Source organism: Balaenoptera borealis (assembly GCF_965194805.1).
Source record: "Balaenoptera borealis genome assembly, chromosome: 13".
NCBI classification, from domain to species: domain Eukaryota; kingdom Metazoa; phylum Chordata; class Mammalia; order Artiodactyla; family Balaenopteridae; genus Balaenoptera; species Balaenoptera borealis.
Genome location: NC_138870.1, coordinates 58,658,263 through 58,678,839, shown reverse-complemented (window position 1 = coordinate 58,678,839; position 20,577 = coordinate 58,658,263). Strand labels below are relative to the sequence as shown.

General features: G+C 43.6%; 2 protein-coding genes across 2 annotated transcripts in view; both read left to right on the top strand.

The window, feature by feature from the left end:
• Positions 1–10,533, top strand: part of BEST3 (bestrophin 3) — an 82,299-nt gene extending 71,766 nt beyond the window's left edge. Inside the window, exon 10 of the transcript XR_014233562.1 lies at positions 2,397–10,533. The gene's annotated coding sequence lies outside the window, so the exon portion shown is untranslated. The remainder of the gene's footprint in view (positions 1–2,396) is intronic.
• Positions 10,534–10,543: 10 nt separating this feature from the next.
• Positions 10,544–18,513, top strand: LRRC10 (leucine rich repeat containing 10). The gene has a single exon (XM_082351740.1). The coding sequence runs from the start codon at positions 14,442–14,444 to the stop codon at positions 15,345–15,347; it is 906 nt and encodes a 301-aa protein (XP_082207866.1). The 5' UTR covers positions 10,544–14,441; the 3' UTR covers positions 15,348–18,513.
• The last annotated feature ends 2,064 nt before the right edge of the window (positions 18,514–20,577 follow it).

Sequence of the window (20,577 nt, the reverse complement as noted above, 5' to 3'; positions counted from 1 at the left end):
TCATTGTGGGACACCCCTGAAGAACATAGAGACCAGAGACTGTGTTAAGCCCATCTGGGGCCCATGCCTTGTTGCAGAGTAAGTGAGTTGGGGAAAAGGACTTCATTGCCCAAGAGTCTACTCAAGTGCTACAACTCCCCTATCCATGTCATTCCTTACTGCATGCCTTGCTGAAGCAATAGGACGAAGGGACCCAGAAGTTGGATGATCCTAAGACAAACACCATTGTGAATTTCTGCAGTCGGGTGTCAGGGCTGACAACCCCAGAGACTGGGCCTGCAAGAAGAACACACCAAACCCATTTTGCAGCCCAACACCAGCCCCTTACGCTCAGTCAGTCTTTCATTCCACTAATACTCATTAAGTCCACGTTAAGTGCCGTCCTGTGGGCTGGGCATACGTCAGTGAGCAAGACCCATAACGTATCTGCACTCATGGAGCCAGCAGACATAAAATTATAATACAGGGTGATAAGAGCTACCATGGGGAAAAGAGACGGTGCTAAGGGAGCAAAGGAGTGCACCTAACCCAGAAGTCTCACTGCAGGAAGTAATGTCTAAGCCAAGACCTGAGGGTGGAGTGGGAGCCAACCAGATGAAGAGGTGGGGGAAGCATGGAGCAGCATTTGCAAAGACCAGAGATTGGCTGAGCCATCAGCAGAACAAAACAGTTGACCTGGACTTCAATATAATCATGTTAATGTGTCAAGTTTGGGGTGCAATTAATTCTAACATGTGGGCCTGGCTTCTTGCTTAACTAGAGAATGGTTTGGGAAGACTGTAACCCTGTAAATCTAAATTTCCAAGCCAAAGGTGCAAGTTGGCAGGGACGCCACGTTAGGGACAGTGTCGCAAGGGGCTAAGTGCTGGACTTTGGTACTGCATAAACTCAGGTTCAAGTCCCAACTCTCCTTCTGAGCTGGGTGACCTTAGCTAAGTTAATTCAACCTCTCTAGGTGGTAATTTCCACATCTGAAAATGGAGAGCAATGCTGCTATCTACTCTGTAGTATTCAAATGCGATAGCATATGAAGTCCTCAGCATGGTGAACGGCATGGTGTTGACTCTTATTATTAAAATAGCTTTGTGGAATCCACCCCTAACCTAAACATCACTTTGTGCCCAAGAATCTCAAGTGCTTTTTAGAACAGAAATCCAACCTAATCCAAACATCACGGTTAATGGTTATTGAGAATTTACATAGGCCAGCCCAGTCCTACATGCCTTACATGGGTTACTTTAATTAATCCTCATGAAAACCCATTAATGGAGGTGCTACTGTTTTCCGGGTTTCACAAATTAGGAAACCAAGGCAGAGAGGTTTAGTAAGTTGCCTCAGATCATCTAAGGCTTCAAAAATCCACAACACTGACAATACCAAATGCTGGCAAGGATGTGGAGAAACAGGAACTCTCATTCATTGCTAGTGAGAATGCAAAATGTTACTGCTACTTTAGAAGACAGTTTGGTAGTTTTTGACAAAACTAAGCATTTTCTTCCCATGTAGTCCAGCAATCATGTTCCCTGATGTTTACTCAAACCTATATACACAGAAAAACCTGCACACAGATATTTATAAATAACTGCCAAAACTTGGAAGTAACCAAGATGTCCTTCAGTAGGTGAATGGGTAAATTGTGGTATATCCAGACAATAGAGTATTAGTCGGCGCTAAAGAGAAATGAGCTATCAAGCCATGACAAGGCATGGAAGAAACTTAACAGCATATTATTAAGTGAAAGAAGACAATCTGAAAAGGTTACATACTGCATGATTCCAACTATATAACATAAAAGGCAAAACTACAGAGACAATAAAAAGATCAGTGGTTGCCTATTATGGGACAAGGAGAAATGAATAGGCAGAACTCACAGGATTTTTAGGGCAGTGAAACTATTCTGTATGATACTACAGCAGGAGATACATGTCATTATACATTGTCCAAACCCAAAGAATGTACAACACCAAGAGTGAACCCCAACTGGACTATGGACTTCGGGTGAGAATGATGTGTGAATGTGGGTTCACTGATTGTAACAAATATACTCTGTGGTGTGGGATGTCCATAATGGGGGAGGTTGGGGGCGGCAGGGTAGATAAGAACTCTCTGTACTTTCTGCTCAATTTTTCTGTGAACCTAAAACGGCTCTTAAAAATACAGTGTATTAATTAGAAAACCAAATAAAACACAGGCTTCAAATCCAGGAGTTTGGCTCTGGAGTGCACCCCTTTAATCACTGCGTTATACCATCTCCCAACTTCTAAGGGAAGGGAAACCCAACTTTTGATTGAAGTATAAAAGAAAAAAATATGTACATATAAAGTAAAACAGAGAGGTTGCTGGGTTTTGGAATGTGCCTACTGTTCAGGTTGCCAACCCTCCCTCATCCCCTCTAGAGGGCGGGCAAGGTTCCATAGCTGATGAAGCCGACGGCCGCCTCCCGGGCAGTGTGTGATGAAGAGCACCCGACGTGTGGCGTGAGGCCAGCATCCCCAGCGCCCTTTGGTCTGGAAAACAGCTGTGAGTAATCCGGGGCACCCGGAGCAGAAAGCTTTATCAGCTGGCCTGTCCCAAAGCTGCTGGGAAGACTGTCTGCTGGTGCAGCTATGCCTCCAACTGTCCTATTTTTAGAGAAAGGCATTCTTTTCAGGGCTGTTCTTCTGACAAAGGAGCAAGCCAGCTCTGTCCCAAGGTATAGCCGCTGAACAACAAGCCACTTCCACTGGTTTGCCTTAGGGCTCGTTTTCTGCAGGTTTGTAGACCACCATCAAAAACTTTTAATCAGAGGACTTATAAAATGCCAGCTCATTCCCCAGCTGAGGGAAGCCGGTGTGATACTGCTTTCTGCCCCAGGAAGGGAGGCATAAGACATTGTACATAAGGAGGACATAAGACTATTCAAACAATAGCATCTTGCCAACATTTCAAAGAATACCATTTAGGGCCAATAAAGGGACTTTTTTTTTTTTTTTTTTTTTTTTTGCTGTAAGGAAGCAAATATCTGCTTGAGAGACTGTAGGATTAATTTATGTTTTAATCATCATGGTGGGAGGAGGAGTTGGGAGAGTAAATAGTGAACCAAAAGGATGTAGAGTTGGCCCGGTCAGTTTTAGGTCTTCCCAACACCAAACCAGGAAGCCAGATAGGGCCCAGGAATTGAGAGAAACAGCCCCAGAGCTGGCTCAGGGCTCAGCTCACTTGGGCATCTATTAGAACTCCTCAGAATAAACACAACCCAACAGCTAATAATAACATTAATAATAAGAGGATGATAATATTAACCCTTTTCAAGCATCTTCTGTGTGCCAAATACTTTAAACACATTATTGTATTGACTTTGGGACAATCCCATGCTGTAGGTGTTACTATTCCAATTTTGCAGGTAAGTGAACTAAGTCTCAGAGAATTTGTTTACCTTCTGTCCACTGAATGGTACAGCTGATATGCAAACTCAAATTTTTCTGACTCCAAACCCTATACATCTTCTTTTCATTTGTCATGCTGACCCCCTAACTGTCTTGGAGGGGGTTACACACAAGGAGACTGGGTCAAGCTCTTTGCCGTTTTAAGTTAGTGTCCCAGAATTTAAACTGAAGCAAAAACAACGATGTTTTTCTAAGCACGGTCTCCACTCCATTTACCCCACACTTCCCTGCATTTGCAGCTGAGTGATACATGTCTGATGACCCCAAAGTGATGCAGTGGCAAGTCCCTGCTTCCAATCTTGATGGGGACCTTATGGACCACCTGGTCCAACCCTCTTGTCTCCAGATGAGGGCAAGAAGAGCAAGAAGTTCAACAACTTGCCCAAGGTCATAGAGTAATGCAAACACAGATCTGCAGAGCCCAAGTCTGGAGCCCCTCCCGCAGTATCAACCCCATCCCATCAATACGACCCTAAATGACCAGGACTCAGACTAAGCCCTCCTGTCTCAAAGACACCTGAGATGGAGCAATATTGAGCCCATGCCACTGTTCCTTCCAAAAGTAAATGGCAGAGGGAAGTCCCTGGTGGTCCAGTGGTTAGGACTCTGCACTTTCCCCGCTGAGGGCCTGGGTTCCAGCCCTGGTTGGGCCAAAAAAACCCTTTTTTTAATTAAAGAAAGAAACTCTCCAACAGGAGAAAAACAGCCTCTGGGGAGTCCAGGTTGGTTTGTGGCCTTTCAGAGCCAGACGTCTCCAGATCCCCAATCTACTCACATAATCTAGTCTTGTAATCACATAACTGCTCTTCTGTCATTCTCTCCTATACACAGACTTCCTGAGGGAAGCATCACAGATGTCTACAAGCAAAAACTTACAGCTGGTGGCCTTCCATGAACTCCTCCAAGGTCCCTGCTTCTCCAAGATGATGTCTGCTGGACTTAATTTGGATCAAAGAAATCCTGAAAAGATAGAGAAGGATGAGTGAGCTCGTGGTGTCAGTCCCACCCTGTTTCAGTTCATCTCTTTCAACATCAACTCAGCAGTGTGTGGAGGATGGTAGGTGTCAGTCATGGAGAGACGATGTCACAGCCTCCAGCTGCGCCAATATTCCCTTAGCTCTCCATGCCATGATGACCTTAAAGACACCAGAGCCACCAGGACCAGTTTCATTGTCCTTGTTCAGTGGTTGCTTGCAACGCACCAGGCTTTTTGATAGTTCACTGGTTCCCAAAGTTGTGAGTTTGTTCCATCAATTCTAGGAGGTTCTACATTGGCAGTAGTTTTAACGATGTGGCTAGAGCTGACCACAAACTTGGGCAAATATTGACATTCCTTAAAGATGTGAGGTGGTATCAACCAAGTATTGATAAGAAAGTTTGCAGTGGGAGGGGGAAAAGTTGACATATATTAAGCTTCTGTGTTCCAGGTATTTACTGTCATTTAATCCCCACCAATATCATCTCCAGCTGATAAATGTAGAAAGACTTTCAAAGAGGTTCAGCAAGCTCCCCAAGGCCAGAAAGACAGGAAACGGTCGAACTAAAATTCCAAACCTAACTGCCAACCCACACACACCAGACGTCCCCATGGCAGGCAATGCTGGTTTCCTACCTAACCTCTCTTTCCTTCCTTGTTGATAGAATCCTGGTTGCATTGAGGCAGCAATGTGCCCATCTCCAGGTGGCCCCAGAGTTTAGTAGCATCTACCATCCTCTGAAATCACCTCTAGCTACTGGACTGATGCTTGAGCTGCAGCTCAGAATCCATTTCCTCAGAAACCATCTTACACACAATAGTCAGTAAGACTACCATCACTGCATCACCAGCACACTTCTGTTCTATGGGTTAAGACAACCCTTAGAGATTAACCTGGGATACCACCATTTATAGCATAATTTCTACTGGAAAATGCATTAAAAGATCTATACACCTGCTATTCCCCTACCCCCCACTCCCCCAAAAAACAAAAAACAGCTTCCAGGAGACTTCGTGATTCCTTTATAAGGTTTAAGTTAATTCAAATTTCACAGGTCCAAATCCAAAGCTGCTTTCCTATTAACAACCCTTTACTTATCAGGAAGATCTAGGAGTATCAAAAATGCCAAAGGACATTCCTGAAAATATACTTAAATATGGGGTATTTCTAGTCAATCTTACCTCTCTTTGTTAAATTGAAAGAAAATCTTCCCTACAACTGAAAAAAAAAATGTGTTCTAGTCAAGAAGATGAAATACTAGCTGTTGTACCCATTTTCCAGTTACAGTGATGCATTTCCCTGCAAGAAAACTTCTGGCTTTAGGATAACCCAGGGTAACCTTGGCACTCTTGACGTTTTGGGCCAGATAACTCTTTGCTGTGGGCGCTGTCCTGTGCATTGGAGAATGTTTAGCAGGGTCCTTGGCCTCTACCTGTCAGATGCCAGGAGCACTCTCTCTCTCAGCTGTGACAACCAGAACTATCTTCAGACATCGCCAACTGTCTCCTGAAGGGCAAGCCCACCACTAGTTAAAGACCACTGGCAAAGGCTGAGAAACTAGAAGGACCTATTTACTCAAAGGGCTGCACTAAACCTTATAGGGCCAGGAAACATGCCAATGAAGTAAGAAGGACTGAGCCACGTTCTGATAGCAAATCCTACTCTGTAAAGCATGGAGCAGATGGTCACTGAAATGGCCTTAGGCTGTAATCACGAGTAAGGCCCGTTATCCAGGCCGTCAAGAAATGCAGCTTCAGAGAGCGTATCCCTCATTCCTGGTTCCTAGGGATTGAGTCCCCTCAAGGTCCATCTTCCTGGCTTTGGTTCCTTTCACTCACACGCAGGCTATAAAAAGGCTGCCTTTCCTACTTCTGTTCATTTCCCCCTGGCTCTCCACCCGTGAGTCGTGAGTCGAGTTGACGGAACTCCTTCAGGGTTCGTGTTTCACTTCACTGCTCACTTCTGAAGCCCCCTTTCTCAGAATAATTGTCTTAGCTCAGCAATGCTACTGAACAGATTCCAGCAGTTCGACGTTGAGTGAGAATCTAATCAACTTCACAGAGTACTTTGGGAGACTTCTATGGAATCCAGCTGTGGACAAGTCCACAGAGCAGGTACATTTCATAGTGGTAGGCTGAAATCTCAGGGGAAACCTTTGTCTTCATCCCAGCATCGTGCTCTAGGAAAGCACAAAATTGGAGTTTATCCTACAGGTTGCCAAGCAAATATGAGCTCCTTTCCAGGTTTTTCCAACCCTGTGTATATCTTGTTAACTATTCTTCATAAATTCTGAGTCTTTCTCAGAGCCACTCTCTTTTACCTCAGTCATCATCGATGGTAGGGAAAAAAAATCTGTGGATTCATAAATATATTAAGTCACTGGCTACCAGCAATTCGAGTTTACATTATCAAACTGAGAGTAATACATTACTCATTCTTTCATTCAAATGCTCCAGGAAGGCAGGGAGTTCTGTCCTTATTTGTTGAGTAAATTAATGTCCACTTCGTTTGAGGTGCTGTCATTAGTGCTAAGAATTCAACAGTGAATAGGATTGGCACAAGCCCTGCCTTCAGGCAGGTCTCCTGCAGCAAGAGAGCAAGAGAACTAAGAAGTAAATAAAACAATCACAAATGGTGGTAAGAGCTAAGTGGAGAGGAACTGGGGAGTGGAAGCAGCCAGCTCAGATAAGGTGGTCAGGGAGATCCTCTTTGAGGAAATGCCCATTAAGCTGAGACCTGAAGAACAGGAGCTGGCCTGAAAAGATTTTCAAGGGACCACACACACACACACACCCCCCCCCACATACATGCAAACCACATATATACATACACACATAAATACACATACACACTTGCAGGGATGCACACATACACACACCTATACACACATACATGTGCAATACATTCATACATACATACCCACATAAATACACACACATGCAGATATGCACATATACACACATACACACACACACAAACATACACCCTTTGGTTCAGGGGAACCTGCAGCCCTCACCCCAAATGTTATCTTTAAAAACCCTTCCCTGTGGGCTTCCCTGGTGGCGCAGTGGTTGAGAGTCTGCCTGCTAGTGCAGGGGACACGGGTTCGAGCCCTGGTCTGGGAGGATCCCACATGCCGCGGAGCAACTAGGCCCGTGAGCCACAATTACTGAGCCTGCGCGTCTGGAGCCTGTGCTCCGCAGCAAGAGGGGCTGCGACAGTGAGAGGCCCGCGCACCACGATGAAGAGTGGCCCCCACTTGCTGCAACTAGAGAAAGCCCTCACACAGAAACGAAGACCCAACACAGTCATAAATAAATAAATAAATAAATAAAATTAAAAAAAAAAAAAAGTCATACTGGTTCAAAAAAAAAAAAAAAAAAACCCTTCCCTGAAAGTCATCGGGGAGTTTGGGTCTTTTGAGCATGAACTGCCCATTCTCCTTGCTTGGTCCTGCAGTAAGCACTTGCTTTCCTTCACCACAACTTGGTGTCAGTAGGTTGGCTTTGCTGCAGGGAGGGCAAGCGGACTGAAGTTCAGTTCGGTAACAAGGGCAGGACAAACCCAGACGGCAGATAAAATCCACTAGAAAGGGTTAAATGATTTCAACTCCCACAGGCGGAGCCTCAGTGGGAAGGGGTCTCTGGGACTGCCCTTCTGCTCTGTCAGTAATAAGGATGGGATCCTTTCTGCCTTGGAAAGCTGCTTTCTGGGGAATCCTGGTGTTGAAATCCAGTGGAAGGAGAGGGGAGGGAGAACGGGGCTCCTGGAAAGGGGAACCATCTGCAGAGCAACAAGAACCACACAAGCAACGGGATGTTCTGATCTGCTTTTTATTCTCGGTCTGGGCTGCCCCCCAGGAAGTGCCCAAATGAGGTTTCCCATCTGCTTTGGGTCTTTACTGTGCAAATTGAGAAAATGCAATCTGGAGACAGCCCTCAAAGGGCTGCTGACAGCTGTTTGGGGGAGAAAAAGAATGGCTACAAAGAGAGCGAGGAGAAAGTGAGACAGGACAGCCTGCCAGGGAGTGGGAATAGGAAAACAGCGGGGAGCTGGGGCGGGGTGGCCGCACCGCCTCCCCATTCTCCTGGAGCCCCTGGAACAGTACGGAGGCAGTGCTCAGGGAAAGCGCCTCAGTGGGAGATGGAGGAGGGAAAGGCAGGCAGAGGGAATCTTAAGAAGAAATGCTGGGCATCGTGAAAGTGATCTGTCCTCTGTCAGTTTCCCAAGTGACTATGATAAAGATTTAAATTAGGTTTCATTATTTTGGGATGCTGTATGACTTTTTTTTTTTTTGATGCAACACCACGTGAAAACAGGGTCCCAGGTTACCTTGGCTTTATTGTGTAAGCATACAATTGTCTCTCATCAAATACTTAGTCTATCCATTCCGGTAATTCACATACACTTACCAAGTGCCAACTGTGTGTTTGTCCTGTTCTAGATGCTGGGCAAACATTCCCAGAAGTCTTCCAAAACCCCAGCTCTACTTCAGCTGACAGGGGGTCGCTAAGCCAGGCACTCGCTCAGGTTGTAGGCAGCTTGTAGGCAGAGCACACATTTGCAGCTCACTCACTCTTCAATGAGCCCAGCACAGTGTCTTAAGAAAGCACAGCAATAATACCTGCTCATGGTTAGTAAGTCAGATGCTGTGCTAATTACTTTAAGTACATTATCTCATTTAATCCTCGCAGTAACTCAGTGAGGTGGAGCCCAAGATGATTCCCATTTTACAGATGAGGAGCCCAAGGCACAGAAACTTTGTCCAAAGCCCCCAAAGTAATAAATACCAGAGTCCAGGTTCAAACTGTACAAGGTCTCTTTAATGCCAAAACCTTTGCTTTTAATACTAAACTCTACTGCCATCTCATAAACCATAGTAAGATAGTAAAAGTCAGAATTAATCATAAATCTAAATTATAGATTATAGTAATATGAAATCTTTTCTTTTTTCCTTTTAAGTACATAACAGAACCAGGCTAACAAAATGCTACCTAGTAGGAGTCCTGTTTTGATAGATTGCTTTCATTTCATTTCAATAAACGTTTTTTAGTAACTGATGGAAATAGTTCTTACCCATTAATGTTTAATTGACATACCATTTTCCCCGAGTAAGTAGTATTGTCATCTGCTGATACAGGTGTCACACTGAATGTTCCTGGATTCTTTTGAAGGCCTTAAGATTATAATCCTTCCATTCAGTCTTTTAACATTACACAATTGTTTAGGAAACTAGCCATGTTCCAGCTCTGGAAAATCCACATATATTCCATATTAATTAAGTCTGCTTTAATAAACTGCTCGCAATAGTCCTGTAGATATAGGAAGAAAAATTAACTGTGCAGGGTCAGACAGCCATGGGAGGGTCGGAGTAAAACTACAGGCTAGTTGTGATGGGTATCTGTGATTCTTTTTGGCTGTCAGTATACAACTCACCTTCCTGTGTTTGGGGAATTTCTCACCTTAGGAATCTTGGTGGTGGAAAAAGGCCACCACCGCCCCCCCCGTCACAGAATCCAAAACCTCAACCTTAGCCTCCCTTAGGTTAGGGTGAGCATGTGGCCAGTGAGATCTCTCCATCAGGTTCAACTGCCAGTGATGCAAAGAAGCAGGGCCTATGAAAAATCCCTTCGAGGGGTCAGGGGGAACGCGGCTACATCCAGGTTTAGGGGCAGCGTTCAGCACCAGGGAGTCAAAGGGAGAAGAAGAGGGGCTGAGCCCAGGGGTGCCAGTTCTGCACTGAGTTAGGACATGATCCTGGCTGCAGCATCCAGGTTCCTCAGGGCACCCAGGGAGTCTGTGAGCATCCTAACACCTTATCATAAATTCCTGTTCACTGAATCATCCAAAGATGTTTTTTTTTATTGCATTGCAATTAAGAATCCTAATACTAGAACTGAACCTGGAAGCATCCGAAGACCCAACATCACTTACTTCTAGACCAGATTTTTGTGCAGACACCTCAGTGGAGGAGTCTGGAGTCAAAACCAACAGGTGCACATAGTCAGACAGGAGTCTAGGCTTGGTTTCAGGCTTGAGGAGGATGAGCTTGCTTCTGGATCATTCTTCATGAAGGCCCAGGACTCTGGCAGTGGACACCCTTCTCAGCATCCGGCACCATGGTCCCCATGAATTCTAACAAAGGAAAAGCCAGCTGTACCTCAAAGCTAATTACTGGAACACAATTCACTTTATGTTTTCTGTTTTCAAGAGTTTTCTGGATGTCTCTTGCAACATGGACTGTCTTTTCATTGGGATGTGTATATTTGTGCACGAGAGTGTGTTCTCCTTTTGATATAGGCTGTTCTTCTAGCGGCCACTTTGCTAATTTTATACCAGTTTATCATGGGGGCTGAATCCAGTACAGTGTAGTGAAGATCAGCCATATGCTTCCTACCTCTTCTCTCACACACACTCCTTGCGTATTCCTACCCCAAGCCCCAGAGAGCAGCTTGGGCAGATCCTACAGCTTTCTTGACACTTTCAGATATTTAAATGTTTAGTCAAGTTTACCTCAACATTTTAACATCTCATCCAATTTCAAACTTCTTTCTGCTCAGCTGAGGCCTGGCCTGTGGCTTGAGGACCGACAAGGAGAAAGGAGTTGGCACCGGAGGTAGGAGACACAGTCTTGTCTTTTACTCGCTTGGCTCCACCTCCTCCTCTCCTCCCCCTCCCCCCCCCCAGATCCCCTGGGGGTTGGGGTCCAGCAGGAGAGAGAGGTGATTTCCTTCACTCCAGATACACAGTTTTAGTTCTCCTTTGGCGGAAACTTGCCTTCTGTCATGGCAGATATTCAAATGCTGGCTGGTTCCTGGAGGTTCTTTTGGGACCCTCCACCCTCCCCTGGCACAGCAATGTACCCTCCTGCCAGCGGCTCATTGAACTCTGGGAAACACTTAGGTTTACCAGTTTGTTAAAGAATATGATAAAGGATATAGATGAATAACCAGATGAAAAGAAACATTGGGCGAGGTCTGGAAGGGTCCTGAGCACAGGATCCTCTGTCCCCGTGGCGTTGGGGTGTGTTATCCTCCCAGTGTGGATGTGTTCACCCACTTGGAAGCTGCTGGAGCCCCCTAGTACTGGGATTTTATGAAACTTCCCTCACGTAGGCATGAACCGTCATTAACTCTATTTCCAGCCCCTCTGCCTTCTCTGGAGGATGGCAGAGTGGGGATGAACATTCCAAGCTCCTAATCATGACTTGGTCTTTCCGGTGACCAGCCCCTATCCAGTAGCCACCCGGGAGCCCACCCAGAGTTCCTCATTAGAATAAATGTGCTCCTTGTGTTCTTATCACTTAGGAATTTACAAGGGTTTTAGGAGACCTGTGTCTGGACAGGTTCAAAGACCAAATATTAGAACAAGAGGTGCTCCTAGTGCTCTTATCACACAGGAAACCACAAGGGTTTTAGGAGCTCTGTACCAGGAAACAGGGGTAGAAACCAAAATATATATTTTCTATTATCTCACAAGTGTCTACATTTTAGGGTTTTAAGAATTAAGTGAGCTAATAATACTGTAAGCAGCACACAAGTGTTAGAGTTAACTCTCTGAAAATACTGTAGTAAAATTAGTTAAGACTTTCTTCTGCTCTCTCCATTTTTTGTTTCTTGATTTCTTTTACTCTGCTTATTTCAATCTCCATCTCTCACGTAGAAGTCTCATGTGTGGTTATCCTTAGCTACCTGCTCATATTTAGGGGCTGGCATTAAAGTGCTGAGTGGAGGTGTGTGTGAGGGTAGTTTGTCAACTGGTGTGACCTAACTCCACTCTGATAGAACTGTATACTCTGTGAGATCAGGATCTTATCTATCTTGTTAGCCACCAGATTCCCTGCATCTAGAACACAATAGGTGCTCAATAAATATTTGATGTTATTCTTCAACCTCTCTAAGCCTCAGTTTTCTCATCTGAAAATTGAGGATAAAAAATATTTACCTGGCAGGAGTTGTTAAGAAGAGATAGTGTATGTAAAGCACCAGTTCAGTGCTTAGCACTTAGTTATAAATAATAATGGGTAGCAATCATTATTATTATCATTTCTAGGGACATCAGGGCAGCAGCTTCATGACCATTTGTGGTCACCACTGACCATGCTAAATATAGAGCCAAAGCACAGTACCTGTTGAGAGGCTAGTTATTACAGGACAAATCAGCAAAGCAAGGAGAGGGCTTAAGATAATAGCCCTTGACATTCAATGTTTACAAAGTCCAAGGACACTGGCTTTAGTCATGACTGAGAAGAAAGAAGGTGGGTAGTGATGCTGCATTGCCAAATAGCTCTGCAGAATGGCCATTCACATGGAATGCTCCTGTATTGCTCTGTTCAGTCTATTATAAGCAATTTAGCAGTAAAGGCATTGGAGGAGGTTAAATGGTGTACCAAGCCTTCCACCCAAACCTGGCACTCTATCCAGACAGCAGGCAGGCTGCTAGAAATGGAAACAACCCGTTTCTTTTGGAATAGAGTTTTTGAAAGTAATATATGTATATAGTTAAAAAAAAAAAATCAAACAATACAAGAGGGTGTAAATGGAAGAGTCAGCATTCCTATCACCCCCAAACCTTCAGGCAGATTCCCCAGAGATAATCAGTTTTGTCTTACAGATACTTTTAAGCATATGCAAGAATATATGCATATTTTTTCCCAGATGGAATGGTAAAAAACAGTTCTGAAACTTGTTTTTTTGCCCTTTATTTATCCTGAATATCTTTGCACATCAGTATATAAAGATTTATCTCCTTATTTTTAACAACTGCTCTATTCATTAAGGTAAGAGATAAGCCCCCAGATCTCCACGGCTTAACACAATTGAAGTTTCTCATTTACCTAAATCCAATTGGTGGTAGTGAGTGTGTGTGGGAGGGGAGGTGTTCTGACCCTAGCACTTATTCAGAGATCCAGGAAACCCAGGACTTCAACATATGACTTCCACATACTTGGTGGCTTCTAAGGTCACCCTGGGTATTAGATGGGGAAGGAGTGTGGAGGAAGGTGAGGTTTGTTTTAAATGAACCAGGCCTAGAAATGTTTTATATCACTTCTGCTCACATTCCATTGGCCAGAATTAGCCTGACTGCCCTAGACTAGGACTAAGAAATGTCCCAGATGGACAGCTTCTTCCCACAGTAACTCAGCTCTATGGAAGGAAGCTCAAACCTTTGAGGGGCAGTGAGCCACATCCCACACAGACACACTGTAGGACACCCTCATTTACTTAAGCTTTAGAAGGCTGGTTTTCCTCTTCTCTTTCTTCTGTTTTTCTACTTGCCAAAGGCAAATTTTTTTAAGTGTAGAAAACTACTAACTGGTAAGAATGAAGAAATAAGAAAACGGACATTTGTGGAGCGTATACACTCGTTCAGATCTGGTGGGGGTAGGGGGGAGACACTACCAACGAAAAGCCTTTAAAGGATGCATATCTTTGACCCAGTAACACTTCTAAGGACATTTCCGAAAGAATTTAGTGGATAACTGCTCACACTGTATGTACAAGGATATTTATAATAGCGACACATTGTAAGCAACCTAGATGCCCAACAACAGAGACCTGTTTAAATTACAGTGCATCCATATAATGGAATGCTTTGCAGGTGTTTAAAATAATTGCATGGATACCTGCAAACATAAAAATATGTCCATATGTTCTGATAAAAAACAAGACTCCTAAACAGTATATATTTTTTTAAACAAATTGATTACATGTAGCAAAAGGCTGGAGGACATCTGTTAAATAAAACGTTTACAGTGTTTATCCATGGTGGGTGTGACTATGGTTGTTCTCACTTTCTTCTTTTACACCTTTATGTAATGTCTCAACGTTTTATCATTAGAAAAAACAGTGAAGCTATTTTCCGTTTGAAACAAACAAACAAAAAAATGTAGATAAAGAGGACTGGGGCTTAGGCGACTGAAAGCAAGTATGTGAGACCCCGCCTCCAACCCTGCCTGTCACCCAACACTCAAGTCGCTATCAGGAGCACTTCTCTCTGTTGCAGTGACTGGCTTTTGTCACGTAATCCCCAGGTTATAATGAGAGGGGAGGACAGGCCTCAGAGCAGAGGCAGCAGCCCCAGGGTCGGCGGGCTGCGGCTTGCCATGGGGAACACCATCAGGGCCCTCGTGGCCTTCATCCCGGCTGACCGCTGCCAGAACTACATTGTCAGAGACCTCCGGGAGATGCCGCTGGACAAGATGGTGGATCTGAGTGGGAACCAGCTCCACCGCGTCCCCGTGCACGTGTGCTCCTTCCAGCAGCTGGCCAAGCTCTACCTGAGTGACAACCACCTCAACAGCCTGCCTCCGGAGCTGGGGCAGCTGCAAAATCTGCAGATCCTGGCCCTGGATTTCAACAACTTCAAGGCTCTGCCCCAGGTGGTATGTACCTTGAAACAGCTCTGCATCCTCTACCTGGGTAACAACAAACTCTGCGACCTCCCCGGTGAGCTGAGCCTGCTCCAGAATCTCCAGACCCTGTGGGTCGAGGCCAATTACCTCACCCAGCTGCCAGATGTGGTCTGTGAGCTGAGTCTCCTCAAGACTCTGCATGCTGGCTCCAACGCCCTGCGTCTGCTGCCAGGCCGGCTCCGGCACCTCCAGGAGCTGAGGACCATCTGGCTCTCAGGCAACCTGCTGACAGACTTCCCCCCTGTGCTGCTTCACATGACTTCCCTGGAGGTGATCGATGTGGCCTGGAACAGCATCCGCTACTTCCCCAGCCTGGCCCACCTGTCAAGCCTGAAGCTGGTCATCTATGACCACAATCCTTGCAGGAATGCACCCAAGGTGGCCAAAGGGGTGCGTCGCGTGGGAAGATGGGCAGAGGAGACCCCAGAGCCTGACCCCAGAAAAGCCAGGTGCTACGCACTGGCCAGGCAGGAAAGCCAGGAGGCACAAGTGCCTGCCCTGCCTCCTCCACTTCCGCCTACCAATTCCTGAGAAGCTTCAGGTGTAGGTCAATGCCAAGGACCCAACTCCAGAATCTTCTGGAGACCTCTCCATTAGAATGCAAAGGACTGCTCTGGGACAGGTGGGGCGGCTCTGCGAGTGGAAAATGGAACAGAGTCAGATGAAATGCCTACCTCACACCAAGAAGAAAATACTCAAGGCCACCATCTCTCCCAAAGGGAACTGTGTGCTATAGGTAGCATGACAACTTCTTTGCAAGAAAATCAGCCTCTCCAAGCAGGTATTTTGAAACACTGAAGAGCAAGAAAGGCTGGGACCCTTTGGCCTCCTCCAGTCTCCAGGAGTGGCTGGTCATGAGGCCAAAGAGCCCCTCAAACAAGGTATTTGTTACAGAGCTCATCTAAAAGTTCAGGGGGCCTGTCTCCAGCCCTTTGCAGGATGTATTTTCTTACTATGAATGACCATAAATGGTAAGAAGAGACATTACCGATTCAGGCCACTTAAAAATGACATGTCTACCTAGTCAGTCCGATTCAGACTCTTCGTTGTTGCAAAGGCTCAAGATGAAGCTTCCTCCCTGAAATTTAGTGGCTGCTGAGAAGACACCCCTGCTGGGAATGCCTCCTGGTGGAATCCAGCTGCCACTTTAAACTTGACAGTGGTTCATGCTGATTTCGCTCATTTTCCTTGAAAGATTTGACCAAAGGTCTGGTCCCACCTGTAGACTGTCACTGGCAATGCTGAAAGTCATCTAGAAAACAGAACCTCTCCTTGGCAGTGTGGTTGCATCAAAATCAAGCCTCGTTGTGACTGGCTGCCTCTGTGGAGCAGAGCCCTCCTGTTTACTCACGTAATGAACCAGAACTGAACTGAATCCCTTGCCATGCAGGGACCACATTTCCAGAATCATATTAGGTTAAAAGTTGTAGGTGAGAAATCTGTTCGCTTGCAACAAGCATTTGGAAATTGGAATTGCAGGTTGTGGTATATATAGGAATTGTCTGCCTCTTCAGCCTCAGTATCTCTGCCCTTGCTCTGATTTGTTTTGATTTTTGTAGATAAAATCTTTTGATGGTCAGTGTATAAACCTAGGTATTCAGGCCGCTATTTCTCTGAAGTATGTTAATCATGACCTTTTCTTCTCCCCATGAATACATCAATTTTAAACAAACTGCTGTCAGTGGGTAGTTTAATAACACAATCCTTTATGATCTTGAACCCTTTCAGCAGTCAAGGAAACAAAAGTGTCATCTTAACTAAAACATATTGAATTTAGCTTTTAAAAAGTACTTTTGCCATAAAAGCATCTTAACCCAGCAAAGTTTGGTTCTAAAATGACATTATACAGCAATTTTCATGTTTTCCTACCATAATTATTTCTTGCTAAACCAGAGGAAGAAAAAGTTTCATGGTTTCACATCATCTCTTCCTATCACCACCTCCCAGTCTGTAGAGTAACTACAACCCATTGATCAGACTGCCACAGGGTCCTTTTAATCACTAAATTGTCAAATACTTAACTCCTTTAATAATGAGCCCAGATTTCTATTAGACAGCTAGGATTTAGTCTATTTACTCATTCCTAATGACTGCAATTACACTATACTCAGTTGATACTAGAAACTTTCTGCCAACAAGACTGCCTTCTGAGCTGTTTCATAGCTCATCCTTCACAATGGCTATGATTTTCTTTTGACCCTCTCTTCCCCCTCCTAAGATTAAGGCGCCCACCTTTTCCAAGGAAGCCATAAGCTGTAGCCATTTGACCCATAGAATTTTCATCTAATGAGCTAACTAGTCTGAAACAGATATCAAATTATAAACATTCTGACACATAAACTGTTTTGTTCTAAAATAATCAATACACAACAAATAAACACTTCTTAAACAACATGGTTAAGTGTTCACCACGAATTTTGCTGTCCAAGTTTTCACTATAGGATTTCAATCAATTTTATAAATTGACTATGTAAATGCATATTTACATTTCTATAACCCTCTGATGTTTTCTTGAAATTCTAACATAATTATAAACTTTAAAAGGGAAAAATGCTGAAGCACCAAACGTTAACTTTTTAACTTTTTTTTTTGGTGCACCGCGTGACCTGCGAAAATCTTAGTTCCCCGACCAGGGATTGAACCCGGGCCACGGCAGTGATAGCGCCGAGTCCTAACCACTGGACCACCAGGGAATTCCCAACATTTTACTTTTAACAGTCCTGAAACCCAAAGTGCATCAGAGGAAAATCTCTTCCAGAAGTTTATGTAGGATTTTAGCTTCCACAAATATGATGCCAACTAAAATCTTTAACGTGGATTCTAAGGACTTTCTCAGGTTTTTTTTTTGTCCCAGAACAATACTAAGTTTGCAATTTCACACTTGAAAAGTCAGCTTGTGCTCTAAAAATCAACTACTCAAATTTTAAAAGCCCATATCCTACACACAGTAACCTGGAGGCAGTGTACTACGATGGTTAAGAGCATGGCCCGTCAAACTACCTGAGATCACATCCTACCTTTGTCATTTACTGGTCAGTTACCTACCTGTGTGCCTCAGTTTTCTCATCAGTAAGATGTCAACAGTTTCTGCCTCTCAGGGCCCTGTCAGGCTTAAACAAATTACTGTGTATGAAGTGCATGGAACAGTGATTGGCAGGTGATGGCTAATGTTTAACTTAACATGTTCTTTTACTAAGTGTTATACTATGGCAGTACAATACTTATATTTACCGAACAATCAGTATAACTCCTTGTTTGAAGGAAAAAAACATAAACAGCAATTGAACAAAAAAGCTTTTTCTCTCTCAGTAAAATTTTCAATATTATCTCTAGTCTTGAATATAAGAAATATAACTGCAATGTGGTCAAACACTTCTGGTTTACATATACAGGAAAGCAGATATGATTACCAAGGATTCATTTTTTTAAACTTCTAAACAAATATACTTTGCCCTCTGCCTGTTATTCTAGAATTTGCAAAATCACCGAAGTACATGAAAATGTGACACTATTCCTTGGCACTAAACCCATTCATGTCATGAGGACAAGAGACATGAGACTGAAGACACGGGTGTGTGTCTGCTAGATAATTTACTGCCTTTGCCACTGTAAAAAAAAAAAAAAAAAAAAGATACACCTTGTACTCTATCTTAGAAAGAATATTAATGCCATTAAACAACAAGTAAGTTTACATGCTTTCCCCCACTTCTGGACTGTCCACTTCTGAGAACACAAAACAGGTGATATTTATCTTTGAGTCCCCAGTGGCTGGTATAATTCGACCACATTACTTGAATTTTGGAGATTTTATCCTGCACCAAGGCCACAGGACAGGGAGACACACTGACACTTACGGAGCACCACTGTAGGTCAGACACTATCCTCAGGGTCTTGTGTAGATTTATTCATAGTCTTTTCAATACCTCTTTGAAAGAGGTGTTATGTACTGCTCACAATTTAAAAATCTTTATTCTTTATTCATATTGGGAATCAAAAACGTTCTACAATAATACCGATTAAAAAAAGGTTAAGTCCTCTTTACACTTCTGCTCTAGTAATATCCTAAAACACTTGAGTAGGTACAAGACAAGGCAGATTTCAGAAAAGAATTTCATACAAAGTATTCTATTGACTTCTATGAGTCAGGGTCCTGACAAGAAAATGCGTTCACCTCATACGTTTTACAAAGAGACTTTTCACAAAGGAACTGTTAGTAAACAGAATTAAGGGGAGAAAGATCAGGGTAATACAAGTGATTGTATTTGGCATGAGTCACAGCAGCCGCCAGCCCCACCCATAAGGCTGAGTGAAGTGGGAACAGAAACGTTACCAAAATGCAGCAAGAGCTGAGAGTCATGAAGAGGGCTTGCCCAGAGAGCTATACTGGTAGGTCTCGCAGGGATGCAGCCAATTCCAGAGACAAAGAGCAAAACCAGGAAGAAAATACCAACTCCCTCTCCCCATATCCTACCAGTGCTTCCTGAATTAAACCACAGGAAACCAGTCCACAGGGAGCTGTGAGGCAGTTAGCAAGGCTAAGTCCCATGGCCTCCAAGCAGGCAAAGAACGGATTCTGACTTGAGGAGAGTAAAAGAAAAACCAGCACACATATTATCCTTCTTCAAAGAAAAACAGAAGGCTACTAAAATGGATTTAAAAATTCTAAGCACTTAGACAATTTCTACACAGTTAACTGTTAATGTACATTACAAAAATCTCCATTTCTATGTCACAAAAGCCTTGCGAAAATAAAAACTCACTGCTTCCATAACTGTTGTTTCTGAGTTAAAAGAAACTCCATCCTAAAACTCTTATAGGAATTAGAGGGCCCTAGGTTGGTACTTTACCTCTGAAATAGAAAAAACTTTGTAATTTGTGAACTCAGGATATTCTAGGCCTATGATGAAAAAATCTGTAAAGGCTTCAAAGGATATGAATTCAGAGGAAAAGAAGCATGGGTGTATTCTTGGATATACAATTAAGCTCCCACATTTCTACCTCTTTTTAGATTAACTTTAATACTTACTGGTGTATCCTTTCTAAGACCTTTGGAGAAAATGAGCCCAAATACACTTTAGATTAAAATCCTACTCCAAGCTACCTGGTCCCTCAGGATAAATGTTTAAACCCACCTACCTCTCCCACTGAAACCTCTGCACATTTTCTAGATCATGATATGCTCAACTGTTCCACCTACCTGAGTTGTGGGATGAACACTGATGTTATAATGTGTGATAAAGTACTTTAAAAAATTACATAGTGAACGTACTGCTATGTTTCTAAAAGTGAAAAAAGTAAAAATCTGTATAATTCTCTGATGATCTATCTCAGAAGTTTCTCCTTTATGTGAATGTTGGAGGATATAAGCTAGTTCACAACAAAAACCAAATTTTTCCAGTTTTCATAGCTTCTACAAAGTAGCACTAAAATGCTGAGACACACTTTTGGACAAAAACAGAACAGGTTGGTTCATCAGTGTTTCTTTGAAAACCCTTTCACTCCTCTGTGCGAATAAAATGTCTCTCCACGATGCTAGCAGATACCCAGTAGAAACTACTGCTGGGCTTTCGTTTAATTTCGTGCATTCTGCTCTATACTGACAAATCAATAACCTCCGAATCTAAATTCACATTTAAACCATCAAACTCAGCACAGACTTACATTCTATCTAGGATCCATTTGCCAAAAACAAAAACAAGAAACCCTAACAAAACAACAAACAACAATGCTTACGTCTAACTATATCCACACCCTATAAAAT

What these genes read in the sequence shown, in the direction of transcription:
- LRRC10 (XM_082351740.1), top strand. Translation starts at nt 14,442, where the DNA reads ATGAGAGGGGAGGACAGGCCTCAGAGCAGAGGCAGCAGCCCCAGGGTC.